The 15,506-nt window shown below is 48.0% G+C and overlaps 1 protein-coding gene across 1 annotated transcript in view; it reads left to right on the forward strand.

The window, feature by feature from the left end:
* SCN10A (sodium voltage-gated channel alpha subunit 10) overlaps positions 1–15,506 on the forward strand; it is a 103,017-nt gene that overhangs the window by 48,278 nt on the left and 39,233 nt on the right. The window contains exons 13-19 of the mRNA XM_059939407.1: positions 1,345–1,566; positions 1,964–2,027; positions 6,402–6,543; positions 6,686–6,883; positions 7,584–7,754; positions 11,348–11,641; positions 14,144–14,252. Coding sequence (XP_059795390.1) covers positions 1,345–1,566; positions 1,964–2,027; positions 6,402–6,543; positions 6,686–6,883; positions 7,584–7,754; positions 11,348–11,641; positions 14,144–14,252 — 1,200 coding nt within the window. The remainder of the gene's footprint in view (positions 1–1,344; positions 1,567–1,963; positions 2,028–6,401; positions 6,544–6,685; positions 6,884–7,583; positions 7,755–11,347; positions 11,642–14,143; positions 14,253–15,506) is intronic.

The raw sequence follows: 15,506 nt of genomic DNA on the forward strand, positions 1-15,506 counted from the left end.
ACAGCAATAAGTAGTCAGTTCTGCTGCTTGGTACCTCTCTCACCTACTCCCAGCCAGGAAGACCCTGAGTCTTGTTTACAGGACCTGGCCTGTCCTGACCCTCCTCCTCTCCCTGCCTCATCTCTCTCCTGTACCCACCTCACACCACATTCCAGAATCTGCCTGTGGTTCCACAGACACTCAAAGCTTTTGCTCATTGCCCAGCCCTGGGCCATGCTGCTCCTCTGTCAGGAAATCCCTCCTCCTCTCTTCACTCAACTCATAGGCATCCTCAGGGCTCTGCCACACTCTGACCTCCTCAAGGAGACTCCCTGGTCCTTCCCATCTTCCCCACCCTCCACCCCATCCTACCCCCACTCCCAGGCTTCTGTGAGGGGCTGTTCCTCTGTGTGCCCACCTGCTCAATAATGCTATGGAGTTTCCCCTCACTCATCAGACAGCCCCACCACAGGCCAGTGCCTTAACCATTGCTCGGCTCCCAGAGGGGACCACAGGGGGCAGGGGGTGCTCAGTGGGTTATTTGTTGACCAAAATGACAATGCAAGGCTAGATCGCAGTCTGCTTCCCTGGTCAGAGCTCTTTCTGTTACTTGGGAAGCTGCTTTCCCGAAGAAGGTGATTTCCTTTGCCAGAGCAGAAAATCATCTTTCCTTAAACAAGCAGGGGCCCCATCTTTGCTGCTAGCTGTGCTCCTTCTCAGATTCTCTGTTTCTTCCTGAGTGACTCTCAGTGTCTCTCATGGCTTCACACTGTTATGTTCATCTCTGTGTCTTGCATCTCTTTCTCATTCTATCTCCCTTGCATGTCTCTCTCTCCCCCTCCCTCCCTCCCTCCTTCCTTCTTCCTCCTCCTCCTCCTCCTTTTCTCTCTCTCTTTCACTCACTCACACACACACTCACACACACTGAGGTATGTGTGTCCCCAGCCTTGAGCTGCCTCCCAGGACTGAGATAAGGAGAGAAAAACAGATACCAAATGACTGGAATGAAGTTAGTAGCCTCACGCCTAGTGTAGTGCTTGGAACATAGCAGGTACTCATCAATTATTTTTTAAATTAAATTGCTACTCTCCAGAATTTATTAGCTTTAAGATGAAATGCATTGCCTGGATCTCAGTTGCTTCATCTTTACAATGGGACAATAATCTCTGCCTGCCTGCCTCTCAGGCTTATTGCAAGGTTCAGATGAGAAACTGGGCTTGGAACTGCCCTAGAGTTTGTAAAATACCTCACACCTGTGTGTAGTGAGAGGGTAGGATGGCTAAGATGCAAGCGTGCCAGGCACACGTGTGTGTTCTGCGTGTGGCACCTCATCCACATGAGAGTATCAGTGTCATCTTCCCACAGGGCTGAAGGTCATCGTGGGAGCCCTGATCCACTCGGTGAGGAAGCTGGCTGACGTGACCATCCTCACCATCTTCTGCCTGAGTGTCTTTGCCCTGGTGGGCCTGCAGCTCTTCAAGGGCAACCTCAAGAACAAATGTGTCAAGAATTGCACAGTTGTCAACGAGACGGCCAATTACTCTTCTCATGAAAAACGGGAGTGGAATTTCTGTCATAGGGACCCAGGTCTGGTTGGCAGGGGGTGTGAAGCCCCTGCATACCTGTATAGACATATATTTTGATACCTCTTTTCTGCTGAAATGCTTCTCATGAGTTGTGTTTTACTTTTGGGCTCCCCATTCTCTGTTGCCAAATTTCCTTCTACAGGGAAATGAGCTATAAATCCAGAGGCAGGTCATTCTTCCTCTGCTGGAGGAGGCTCAAAGCTGAAGCCACTGCTCAGCTTTTCTCTTCCCAGATGAGACATTTCCCTTCCAGGTGTCCCAGCATATCCAATGAGGGCAGGTGGCCAAGGGCTTTCTCCTCACTCCGGCAGAAGACTCAGGAGTTGCTTTCACCACTCAAGGCTTGAGCTGAGGGTTGAGAACCATGTGAGGCTTTCACTTCTTCTTTTATTTTGCAGATTTCTACACCAACAAACCAGGCACTTCTGATCCCTTACTGTGTGGCAATGGATCTGATTCAGGGTGAGTGCCCAAGCCATGACATAGCACCAATGCCCAGCAGCCCTTTCTCCTTCTTGTCATCAGCTTTTTCTGGGTGAAGCCTGGGTTGCAAGTCCTGAGGAAGATGTAGAAATTAATAAGTCATGGCCTCTGCCATCCTAGGCTCATGAGGAGGGAGTGTATGAGTTAGCTCTTGCTGTGTAACAAACAACCCCAAGATTTTGTGGCCTAAAACACCAGCCATTTACTTAGCTCAGGATTCTGCAGATCTGCACATTGAGCTGAGATCAGCCTGCTGTTCTTCTGATATTGACTGGGCTCATTCATGCATCTGCAGACAGTGGACAGATTAGCAGGGGTCTGGCTGATCTAGGATGGCCTCAGCTGGGGTGTTTTGTCTCTGCTCCGTGTGATCTCTCACCCCCCAGCAGACTAGCCCAGGCTTATTCTTCTAGTGGAGGCAGGATTCCAAGAGAAAGAGTGGAAGTGTTCCAGGTCTCTTGAGGCCTAGGCTTAGAACTGGCATAATGTCACTTCTGTTGCATCCTATTGACTAAAGCAAGGCACAGGCCAGTCCAAATCCAAGGAATGGGGGAATAGACTCCACCTGTTGCTGGGAGAACCTGCAACATCATATTAAAAGGGGTGTGGAGACAGGGATGGGAATAATTGTGGTCATTTTTGCAAACAATCTGCCCCAGGAAGGAACCAATATTTATTAAATATGTTTTGTATCAAATGCTCTACATTTAATTACAACTCTATCACATGGGATTCATTATCCTCACATAGCAGAGGAAGAAACACATGCGTCAGACTTCGCAGTTTCAAATTCTTACAGGAGCTAGACACATAACAACAAATGTGAGGAGTAGGCTGGGTGGGAACCATGATTGTGAGAGTTCATGCCCCATCTAAAGGGGTAGCCACTTCTCAGTTCAGCTATTGGTCGTCATGTGGAAATGTGGGTCCACTGTTTCCAGATCGTCCAAGATTTTAAAAGAGAGACAGGAAATTTCAATTTTTATGTAAACTCTCTTAACTATAAACATTGGCTACCAATCTCAGAAAATGTCTACATATTGTGGGCCAAACAAAATATTTCAGCAATGCAAATTCTAGCAATGCAAATTCTAGCTAGCAATCTGCCAGTTTGTGAGCTCTGATGCATATACATAAAGATGCTATGCTGTGAAGTACCAGTGCTGTCCTAGGGGCTCCCTGGGCTGGGGAAACACAGTGAGGTGATGCTGTGAGGCAGGGAGGATGTCAGGGAAGGTTTCCTAGAGGTGGTGACTGAGGTGAGATTGAAGGGCAAACAGGATGTCTCCAGGCTGGATGAACAAGAGATGGTTTGGATGGAGCCTTTAGGTGGCAGAATAGAATGTGAGACAAAGCAAAGGGGTAGGGGGCCCCTCAGGTCTGCCTGCTGCTTTGACCACGAGAACAGGTGTGAGAAGAAAGAGATCAGGCAACAGATCAGAAAGACTCATCCCTCCCATCTCCATGGCGAGGGGGTCTGGAACCCTGAGCCCACACAACCCCCTCCCTGAGTGGCTAACAGCCCTATATTGCACAAGTGGAGTTGGGTGGGAACTTTATGGAGTTCTGCCTTCATCAGCTCCCCAGGAAAACAATCTCAGCTAGAGCTGAGGGGTGGGACTAACAGGAGAATTTGAGCAACACAGGCCCCTTGGCCTCTTTCTTCACGAATGCACGTAGCATTTGGTTCTTGAGGTCAGGAAGAGGGTTGTTCTGATGTCAGTTTTCATTTGCCTTTGACTTAAATTGAAACCGAGGACCCGTCAGTGTCCTCCTCCTGTCTGGACAATGGCATTTCTCATGAGGATGGTTCCACAGTAGCCCACGCACTGACTGTGGTAAAGCTGTGGGGTCCATCCACGGGGCCCCCCTCCAACTCCGAGAGAGACCAGCTATCCTGCTGCATAGGTCCTGGCCAGGCGGGGAAGGAGTGGATAGGGCTGGGATGTTAAGTAGAGGCCAGCTTAGATGATGGGCAGAATGAGCCCTGACAGGCATGCTGTGAACACCGAACCTGGGTTCTGTGCTGAGCTGCAGAGAAGCCAGAGCCCTGAGCAAAAGCCCTCACTGACCAGTGACACTGCAGGGAGAAAGTCCAGGGTCTCAAAGTGGAGAACAAGTACCAGGAAATACTTGATGATTTTCAGCATTCTTTCACATACATTATTCTAGTCCATCTTTTTGGTAGCTTCATATTAAAAACACCAAGAAATTTATTTCTGCATTTTACATACAATGTTTGCTATGCTGAAGGCATCTTGCAAGAGCCTTTGCACTGTGGTCTCATTTAATTCTCTGAGCAGTTAGCTGTTGATGTGTAGCAGCTATAGTGGTGTTCTACGGCAGACATAGAAATAGGCTGCCCTTAGTATTAACTAGCAAACCTACAGGTAATGGGTTAACTAGCTCCTTGGGAGAGCAGAACCAGGAGACTGTCTTTATATGTGGGTCTACAGAGTCTGGAAACTCGCAAATCTCCAACCAAGGTTGGAGACAGAATTGGGATTTAGTTATAATGAAGTTGTCAGGCCCTAATCAATTGTGTGGGTTCCTGGATGTGTATTTGTATGGATGTCTGGAATAAGAAGACCCCCCAGGGTTGGTGTTGGTGGAGGAATCCTGAAGTAGAATCCCGAACTACAAAAAAGGCGTTACTGTCTCCTCAACCAGGCCATCTCACTGGGGTGCAGGGGAGCACTCACATGCCTCAAGCTTAGAGATGCTTCCCGATACCAACTCACCCTCTTATTATGAGAGAGAGGGCAGTGCAGCCCTCCCCATCCCAGTGCTCGCCAGGCAGTCATCTTCAATTTGGCCTTCCTTCATAGGTCAGTCTTCATAAACTACTTGACAGTTATATTTCTCCTTTTAAATAAATCCATTGGCATCTGTGTGCTTTTAGACAGCTGACTTCTTCTCTCTGAACCCCGGCTTCCACATCTGTCTTTAAAAAAAGGATTATTGAGATGATTAAATTATAGCATTTGTAAAGCACTTAGGAGAGAGCGAGGCACACAGTACGTGCTCAGTTATTGGAAAGTGGTGTTTTGATTGTTGCATGTAATTGGTCAGTGAACTTGGCTAATTGTGAGTCCTCCTTTGAAAGACAACTCTGCAGGTGATGCCAACTGGCTCAGGTTTTACTGACTCTGCCTCCCCTGGTGTCAATTTGCAAAGAGCTCACCATCTTATGGGATCATGTCTGGGCAGCCAGCTAGCCTTCTCCAGGCAATTTCCCTTTGCATGAAACTGACGTGAAGGTATTATGTTACCAGGGTAGGGTGGGGCGGGGAGGGGGTGGTACCTCTTCTAGGGGCCTAGATGAGCTCTTGTCTAACACTCAGAAATGAATCATAGGAACTTCCCTGGTGGCACAGTGGTTAAGAATCCGCCTGCCAATGCAGGGGGCACGGGTTCCATCCCTGGTCCGGGAAGATCCCAGATGCTACGGGGCAACTAATCCCGTGTGCCACAATTACTGAGCCTGCGCTCTAGAGCCCGCAAGCCACAACTGCTGAGCCCATGTACCACAACTACTGAAGCCCATGCACCTAGAGACCATGCTCCACAACAAGAGAAGCCACCGCAATGAGAAGCCTGCGCACCGCAACGAAGAGTAGCCCCTGCTCGCCACTAGAGAAAAGCCCGTGTGCAGCGACGAAGACCCAACGCAGCCAAAAAAAAAAAAAAAAAGAATCGTCTGAGGAAACATGTGCATATTGACAAAATAAGAGACTTTTTCGTAAATGAGTGCTTGAGCAGACAGCAGCTGGGTAGGGAACCCAGGAGAACTGCTCTGCCTTGTGGCTCGCGGTCTCAGGATTTATGGAGGTGGGGTTAGCTTTCTGGGTTGTCTCTGGCCAATCATTTTGCTTGTGCCCATATTTGGTCTGACTCAGGGCCCTTCCTGGCTGCACACACATCTCTCAGTCAAGACAGTTTCCATCACGAGGGTTTCTGGGAGGTTTGCAGGACTATTATGGGTTGGCGCCTCCTCCGTCCTTTTTTCCCCTCCCAAATTCTTCTGGTTGGTTTTGGCGGCAGCTTGTCGGTTCTGTGTTCCTTATTGAGACCTCTTGTTGTGAGACAACTCATGTAAGCGGTTCTAACCTGGCCAGGATGGGTGGTTTGAGTCAGTAATTCCCTAACATTATCGTCCCCATTTAATGGGCAAGAGAAACTGAGACCTAAAGAGACTGAATGTCCAAGGTCACTCAGCTAATAAGAGGTAGGCTAGGCCTTGAACTCCAGTCTTTGACTTCAAACCCTCAGGTCTTCCCACAGCCCTGGACTGTCTTGCCCCCAGTAAGTGGGAGGCTGTGCAATTGACAACCTTCTCTGTTCTTGCTGCAGCCACTGCCCTGAAGGTTATTTCTGCCTTAAAACATCTGACAACCCAGATTTTAACTATACCAGCTTTGACTCCTTTGCTTGGGCTTTCCTCTCACTGTTCCGCCTCATGACACAGGATTCCTGGGAACGCCTCTACCAGCAGGTATTGATCTGCATGTCCCCATACAGACGGTTGGAGGCTGGGGCATTGGCTGCATGGCTACATTCTTCCTGGAGGACCCTGACCATGTCAGGGGCCCAAGTTCTCTAGGTACAAGTCTCTCTTCTTTCTTTTGAATCTGCAGACCCTGAGGGCTTCTGGGAAAATCTATATGTTTTTTTTCGTGCTTGTTATCTTCCTGGGATCTTTCTACCTGGTCAATTTGATCTTGGCTGTGGTCACCATGGCATATGAGGAGCAGAACCAGGCAACCATTGATGAAATTGAAGCCAAGGAGAAGAAGTTCCAGGAGGCCCTTGAGGTGCTCCGGACGGAGCAGGAGGTCAGTGAGGGGTGGATCTTTGTGAAATCTGTTGCAGGTTGTACACTGTTGGGCAGATATCTGGACTAGCCTCTTAGAGTAAGACTGTCACTTCAGGGAACCATAGGAAGATTCATCTTATCTCAGGGACCATCTTAGGTTAGATTTTCACAAAAAAAAATGAATGAAGAGCCTGTGCAAGTGACTCACTGAGGGGTGCTCTTAGGAGGAGACTGAAGGAAGCAGGATGGGACAGGGGAAGAATTAAACAAGGAAGTGGCCTCAGCTAGATACTACCTTTGGCCTGATCTCATGGGGAGCTCCAGGGCATGACTTGTTCCACAGGGTTATCCCTACCTGGAGGCAAAAACGCTGGCCCTTTGTACCTCCATACTTGCTCCAGCCAAATGTATAGTCAAAGAAAGTTTCCTGCAAATTCTGCAGCTGTAACCCATTAGTAACTAACATTCAAGCAGCCTGAGATGAGGGTACTGACCTGGTAAAAGAGATCTGGACAGGGCATCAACAGAGTTTACTACAGGGTGTGAATGAGGGAGGTGACCCAGAGGTGACTCTTCTTGCCATGTCTCAATCCAACCACCACCCAGGTCCTAATCCTGATCTCCTCTGGTTTAGATGCCATCTCCTCTGTGACACCCCATGTCTGGGGGACATACATTTATGCTAAGCTCATCCAGATACTGCTGTTCTCTCCTTTCAGGTGCTGGCAGCCCTGGGGGTTGACACAACCTCTCTCTACTCCCACAATGGATCCCCTTTGGCCTCCAAAAATGCCAGTGTGAGAAGGCACAGAATGAAGCCAAGGGTGGCAGAGGGCTCCACAGACGACAACAAGTCACTCCAGTCTGAGTCTTACAACGAGCACAGAATGGTAAGGGGCTCAGGTTTGTGCCTTAAACGTGACCCACCTTTCCAGCTGCCATGGACAGTATGCTGAAGTGGGAAGAGGTTTGTAGCAGAGAGATATCTGGAGGCACAGAGACTAGGAGGATGTTTTGATAATCCAGACCCTGCCCGCCACGCCCCCCAACCAATGGTGGCCTAAACTAGGACAGGGGCATTATGGATGGGGAAGAGGGTGGATTATAAAGACTTTTATGGGGACTCGAGGGAATCAACAAGATTGGGGCTGTGGAATGTTGAAAAAGAAGGGAGAAGTCCAAAATGCCTCCCAGGTTTCCAGATTGGGCAGTTAGGTAGGTGGTGATTCTAAGGCAGTAGCACTGGAGAAGAACCCTGGATTGTAGGTGACCTTGAACATGATGACCTTGAGATGTCTGTGGACCTGTGGACATCAAGGGTCAGCTTCCTTCTGACACTCTGATCTGCAATTCTGGAGCAGGAGTGGGGTCCTTGTTCGTGGTGCTGAAATCATTTACAAGCTTCTTTCTGACCTCATGCCTCAGCCCCTGCAGCTCAAATTCTCACCTACTGTTGGCACAGGAGATCCCAGCACCTGTCTCTGTGATAACAATCCAACCTGGGAATAACTACAGTACCTCACTTCAGACCCTGTAGCAATTCTCCCCACCATCATAACCCGCTACCTCCTACTCCAAGATTCCCTGTACTCACCAAGTTTCCTCCCACCAGCTCCTTCTCCCTTGAAAGTCCTATGTACCCCAAATATACCCTTTCCACAGGCCCTTTGTGGTAGAGTAGATCCCACCATAACAGTACGGGAAAGGGGATCAACATGGCTATTTTTCAAGACTGCTGACACTCACTTCCCTCCCGATCTCTTTTCCTTGTGCTCCTCTGAAGGATGTTCTACTTTCTGGAATAGGATCTCTACAACCCCCAGACTTCTGTGTGCATGGACATACACAGACACACTCCCATGCACACTGACCTCAGTGACACCGACACTTCAACATTTATCAGAGTCTGTGCCCTTCCCTTTCTTGCTCTGCCTCTTTTGAGCAGCACCTGATATGGACAGGGCACAGTTCAGAAGCTGTTTCAAAGGGGATTTGACTAGGGCTCTGACAACCATGGAACAGGATGAATCACAGCTTCCGTGGACATGTCAGTGACACTCTGAATTGGGCTTGAATTTCTCCTATTCAGTCAGCCTCACACAGATTAGCACTTGGATGTCCAATAGTTGCCTGGTGTGTGTCTGTGTGCTTGTGTCTCCAGCTAGGTTTACCTTTAAAAGGAAAAAGAGGAACCATGTTTTGTTAATTCAACAACACTAGGTGCTTGGTGTTTTAGAGTTGACTAAAACACAGTCCACTTCCCAAGGACTTCCATTTGGGTGGAGGAGGAAGATATAAAAATAGCTGTGTGTTGAGTGCTTTATTAGGGACACATAGATGGTGTTTGGGGAATAGAAGAGGAAACATCTACTCTTATGAGGGCGAGGGTGTATCAGGAAAGGCTTCATGGAGGAAGGGATAATTTAAGTGAATAGTAAATAGTGAGTAGGGGGGTCCTCCAGTAATTGAGGACTGGGAGGGTTTGGGGAGGAATATTTTCCAGGCAGAAAGGAGATCATGTTTGTGCAAAGACAGGGAGGCATTGTTTGGGTACTTCCTTAATGCTAACTGATTGACTGGAGTCCATTCAATAAGGCATCCTCTTCCTTCTTTCCCGGGTGTGTTATTGTAGTAAATAGACCATAGGAAGTTTTAATAAAAAGCCATTTTCTGACCAGCAGTGATGAGAGAGAGGTTGGGGGTAGCACTTAGCAGAGAGACACAGCAGGGGTTTCAGGGAACACACAGAAAACCAGTTGGTTTGCTTGGAGGTTGCATTTTTAAGGCACGTCCGATTTTTAGATTCAGAGCTCATTGTCCACCATTTGTCAAATAGGTTAATTGTGAAATATTAGTTGGTGGCCAAGGAGGCACTTCTTGTCAAATACGGGACCAAAATTTTCTTCTTAGTTTCTTGGTTTGCTTAGTGCCCAAGTGCATATAACTCAGTTGTCCCATCTTTAATAAGGATCTGCCAATTCTGTTCCTTTGCTTCAAAAGTGGGAAGGATTCGTGGATTTTTATGAGTTCAATGTCCTTGGACATATATTCTAGGCAAAAAGCGCTGTGTTTTTTAAATTAATTAATTAATTTATTTATTTTTGGCTGTGTTGGGTCTTCGTTGCTGCGCACGGACTTTCTCTAGTTGCGGTGAGCAGGGGCTACTCTTCATTGCGGTGCGCGGGCTTCTCTTGTTGCGGAGCATGGGCTCTAGGCGCGCGGGCTTCAGTAATTGTGGCTCGCAGGCTCCAGAGTGCAGGCTCAGTAGTTGTGGTGCACGGGCTTAGTTGCCCCGTGGCATCTGGGATCTTCCCGGACCAGGGATGGAACCCGTGTCCCCTGCATTGGCAGGCGGATTCTTAACCACTGTGCCACCAGGGAAGTCCCTAGTGCTGTGGGGGACTTTAATACCGAATCACAATGATGGTTGTTGAACAGGACTGGGCTCCAAATGATCAAGAAAGCAAATTTCACTTCTGTGGGACAGGGGGATAGGTCAGGAGAGCTTTAATTGATAAAGTGTCCCAACTTTAGTAATTGAGTAAATAAAAGGAATTAAGGAAGGGGGAAAAATTCAGCATTATGATCAGAGTTTGATAGGAAATCAGTATTTAGATTTTAGAAACACTTTCTATGAGCTGAGGTCAGAATTGATAACTTGTCTGGTCAAGATCGTGGTCGTGGGAACTAGCCAACCCAGCACACTAACTCTCCAGGGGCTCTGGGCCTCTGAATTAGCTCCTTTCCTCTGGCAGCTGTACGCCACACAGTTCCCTCGGAGGAAGATTTTGATGGGAAATGTTTATTGATTTGGAGGAATGGCACTATTCTTCCAGGAAATTAGACTGCAACTCTGCCTTCAATCTCCCCATTGTTGACTGCTCAATGTTTGCCTCGAGGGATCCTAGAAGCTCATTATATTACAAAGCTCTTATCTCCTCCTTTGCAAAACAAACTCTCACACCAATATAGGCTGGATCTAATGAATTGTCAAACCTAATTTTCAGAAAGTAAGAGCACTCGTTTGTTCAACAACCCTTTACTAAGCTTGTTCCTGTACTGGTATACATAACTATCTACTGAAGTCACAACTTTGCATTGAAGCAGGGAACTTAAGATACCTTTGTCCAGCACCATGGCCAAAGGCTGGCAAACAACTGACCCATCTGGGTGACAAGGTTGTCCTCTGACACATCCTTGGCCATGATGACCTATTTGCTGATCTTGAGCACCTTGCAATCTCTTTTTGATCTTGGCCCTTTCCCAGGCTGTGTCAAGAATATTCTTTTCCTCTCTTCTCTCCCCATGTATACCTAGAATACCCCATAGGTCTGTGTCTTTAATTTTCCATGGGAAGGTCATGAGGCTGAGGGCAGGGAGGTGGGAGTGGGGGTGGGTGGGGGGGAAGTGCTGGGTTCCAGATTTGCCTGCAGGATGATCTTCCAGCCTGCCTTCTTTCTTGCTCTTTTGGGGCAATGCCCAGTCTTTCCTAGGCCTCACCTCTGGGAGACACCAGGCTAGCCATGGCAGTGTGTTCCATTTCCAGGCCCCTGGCCGAGACATCTCATTCCCTGATGGGGTCACAGATGATGGTGTCTTTCCTGGAGACCGTGAAAGCCTTCGGGGCTCTCTGCTGCTGGGTAGGGATGCAAGCCAGCAAGGCCCCCTCCCTAGGAGTCCACTGCCTCAAACTCCCAACCCTGGCTTAGGGCGTGGAGAAGATGGACCCCCCACATTGCCCACTGGTGAGCTTGCCCCTGGAGCCATCGAAGTCTCGGTGAGTTTGTGAATGCTCCAGATTCTTTGGGGCTGCTCTCCAGCTAGAGGCCTCAGGCCAAGAAGCCCTGAGTGTCACCCATGGAAGGACCCTTTAGACATCACTCTGCCCAGCACCTCCCATCTACCCCCATTTTACAGACAAGGCAGGTGAGATCCAGAGGGAGAGATTGGGTTTAACTGAGATCAGACAGGTTTTCTGGTTTACTCTGCAGGACGGTGATACAGACTATTTTCCAGTTGATATCATTTTTTTCCCCCAGAGTTTCTCTGTCCCTACTCACTATCACTGCTTTAGAAATAGGCCTGTTTGCTTCCTGGACGAGTATGAAAAAAAAATTAAAGGTTGTTCTCTTCTTGCCTGTAACTCTGCGCAAACTACCTTGGGCTTGACAATTAAGACTCAGAGAAATCCTGGGAGGGGCCCTGGACAGATCTTAGCAGAAGCAAAGTATCCCTAACTTTACTTGGAGAAGCAATAACTTGCCAAAATGCACAAATTAGGCAACAGTGACTAACTGGCCAGCACTCTGAATAGAATAATCACAGAGTGTAATGGCAAATCAGGGACTCCTCATTGGATTGGAGCTGTGATTTAATTTAATCTCTCCCTCCAGCTTCAGTAATTATGCTTCTAGTGTTTTTTCATTTTGTTTTTTGTTGTTGTTGTTGTTTTTTGCCCTCTGGCCAGCCCAGGACACACAGTGGTTTACAAACCGACTTGTGAGCTGACCATTATATGGCTCTAGTGACTTGGATAAGTCTTACAGAGTTACCTTAGCTCCATCTCTGACTGGATGCATGGGGTTCAGGGTCCCAGCAAGAAACAGATGAACCACTGCAGTGGGCAAGTGGAGAGGGTTTATAGAAGTATTTACAGAGATGTGCGCTGGGCTCAGGAACTAAAAAGGGGCAGTGAGGCACTGAGGAACTAGCCACAGTGGGAAGCTGTAATAAGCCTAGGCTGAAGGGGTGAGGGGAAGGACCAGAGCCCAGCAAGACCTGCCCCTTTATGTGAGAGGCGGCCTGATGGAAGGTGGCCCAGCCACAGCCCAGCAGGGAAGAAGCCAGCTGACAGATAGCCAGCTCCTCTCTCTTCCCAGCCTCTGATCTCTTGCCTGTGCCTCCCACTGGCCAAACCTGACCAGAACCAGACGGTGAGGGTGATGCAGTTTGCCCAGGTCACCCTCCGTGGGTACAGAGCAGAGCAGAGATGGTAGAGGGTAGGTCTTCAAGACCTACCAAGAGAATCACCAACCCAAAGTCCTCAAGTCAAAGCCAGGCTGCAGGGTCCTCTTGGAGGTACTTTAACTCTCTAGAAAATGCCTCATTCAGGGAACCGTGTTATTGCTCTGTGGATTACCACTTTCCTGGATATTCCAGCCTTGATTCATTTTGGTGAAATTATCTGGCTAGTGCAAGATTAACTGTTTAAGCCCTTCCATGTCACATGGACCTGAACATCAGTCACAGCTGTGCCATTTACCAAGTGAGTCACCTTTAGCAAGTCCCTTAAATTCTTCAAGCCTCCATGTCTCCCCTTATAAAGACCTTATAAAAAGGTTTCTAAATGGCTGAAGGGTTAAATGGAATCACAAAGTGCCTTCATTTATGTACACGTCTGATCACTAACAGCAGTAGATGCTAGAACCTTTTGTTGAGTCCTCATGGTTGAGAAATGTCTAAACTTTCTTTATATGTACTATATACCTATGAGCTTCATCTACAGCAAATGCTCAATAAATGCTTGTTGAATTTGGATTCTGAATGGTTTGTGCAGTGCTGAGTCAGCTACAATGGGCCTGGGACTCCCCACATCCAGGGTAAGTGTGTGACTAGAGTTAGGGCCCTGGCACGGAACCCAGACAGAACTTCCAATAAAGGCCCAGAGAGAGAAGAGTCAAAAGGATTGTGTCAGAAACTAAGAATTGAACAATCAAGACACACAAATATTCCCTCAGAAAGAGAGAGACCATGTGGAATTGGAACTGGGTCATATGTTGGGCAGAGAAATAGGCCTCTTAGGAGGGAGGTCAAGGAAGCTTAATCGTGGAGTAGGAATTCTCTGTAAATGTCATATGCGCGGCCTGGCAGAAGTCCAATAATGACTGCCTGGCCTGATGCCCCTGCAACTCCCACCACCCTTTGGTAGAAACCTCAGAGACCCTTGAGACAGCCCCCTCCCCACCCTGGTGCCCAGGAACCTGTCTTAGGGAAGGACTCTGCAAAGCCTCAGGTGAGGCCAGGTCATCTGTTAGCTACGAACTCAGTCTCTGGTTGCACCCCAGCTCCGTGTCCTGTTCCTCACATCTGAGCTCTTACCCCATGTTCATGGAGTAGCCCCTTTACTCCAAGCCCCTTTACTCCAAGCATGACTGCAGAGGACCGTAGCTTCACTGGGCCGCTTGCAACCACCCGAGACAGGCCAATAAGAGGCTGAGTGATCTGTTTTTGCCACTGAAGACTTTAGGGGAATGTCTTGACTCTGTTTGTGTCCCAGCAGGCATTTGATGCAGGACAGAAGACTTACTTGACAGCAGAATACTTGAATGAACCTTTCCGAGCCCAAAGGGCAATGAGTGTTGTCAGTATCATGACCTCTGTCCTCGAGGGTAAGTATTGCTCATTGGAACTTCCATTCACTGTGCCATGAGGAGTCCCCATATGAGCAGAAGATGGGATGCCCCAAACCTGTGTCAAAGGGCACCCATCTCTGTGTCCTGGGATACTCCTCTTTTTTATGCCCTTGTTCCCATTACGCTTTATCAGTGTGGTTTTTAAAATGTGGATAAATTTTCAAAAACAATAGACTCCAATGAATGAAATGCTCTAGTTCATTTCTTGTTCAAATTAACATCTGCTTCATATGTATTCACAAAACTAGATTTTAAAAAGTGATCCAGCAGGCACAGAGAATTTCAAGCTACCACTCAGGCATGCAAGAAATTTAACAGTCTTTAATTTTCAAACATGGGAAAATTGTTCCCATGTGTTTCATGGCCGTGACTTTTACGGTTATAACTTAATTTCTGTCTCAAGCTCATGCTGAACATTAGAAGGCAATTTAAGTAAATTAATCCTTCAGTTTAACTAAATCCTTGTCAATTCAGGGTTCTATCAATCAGGTGGGAATCCACTCAGCCTCCCCAGGGATGGATCTAAATTCTAACTGCTTACACCAAGCCACGGGGTGGAGGAAGCGATGGCCACCTGGCACTCAAGTACCAAAGAGCACGGCTATATCCTTCTCACCCTGAGTATAAGACCTGTCTTCTTATCCAGCCTTTCTTTTGCCTCAGGGTATGGAAAACATGGCCGTAGTCATATCCAGTTATTCATCTCCTCTGGACAAATTTAAAATGTCCTGCGCTGAAGGATGGAGAAAGGAGCTTGGATGTTGGTGTGTCCCTGAGAAGGGGCCCTGTGTGCTTTCCTCCCGGCCCTGGGCTGAATTCTAACTGCAGGGGAGGGCATGGTGGACAACAGACAACAACAACAACAAAATGTTTGAGGGATTTGAAAACAGAGCCAATCTGTACCTTACTTTCTAGGTGAAGCTGGAGGCGGCAAGTCTTAGACAGAGACCCTCATGCCTAGCATGACACAGAAACCATAGGGTAGAATGGGCCGGTAACGTACCTGGGTAGAGAAGAACTGAGGCAGCCTCAAAGGGTGCCCTGTGACCCCAGCATGACAGGAAAGTATCTGGATGATCACCTTGTTCCCATTGAAGGCTGCAGAAGGAGATGAGTGAGAGGCAAAGAGGGAACAGCCGTCTCTATGGCTCTCCCACCAGCGGCAACCAGATGGGAACATTGATGACTCAAGTGAAATACACTTGGCAATGACTTAGGACCAGCTCAACC

The sequence above is a fragment of the Balaenoptera ricei genome, chromosome 11 (assembly GCF_028023285.1).
Source record: "Balaenoptera ricei isolate mBalRic1 chromosome 11, mBalRic1.hap2, whole genome shotgun sequence".
NCBI classification, from domain to species: Eukaryota; Metazoa; Chordata; class Mammalia; order Artiodactyla; family Balaenopteridae; genus Balaenoptera; species Balaenoptera ricei.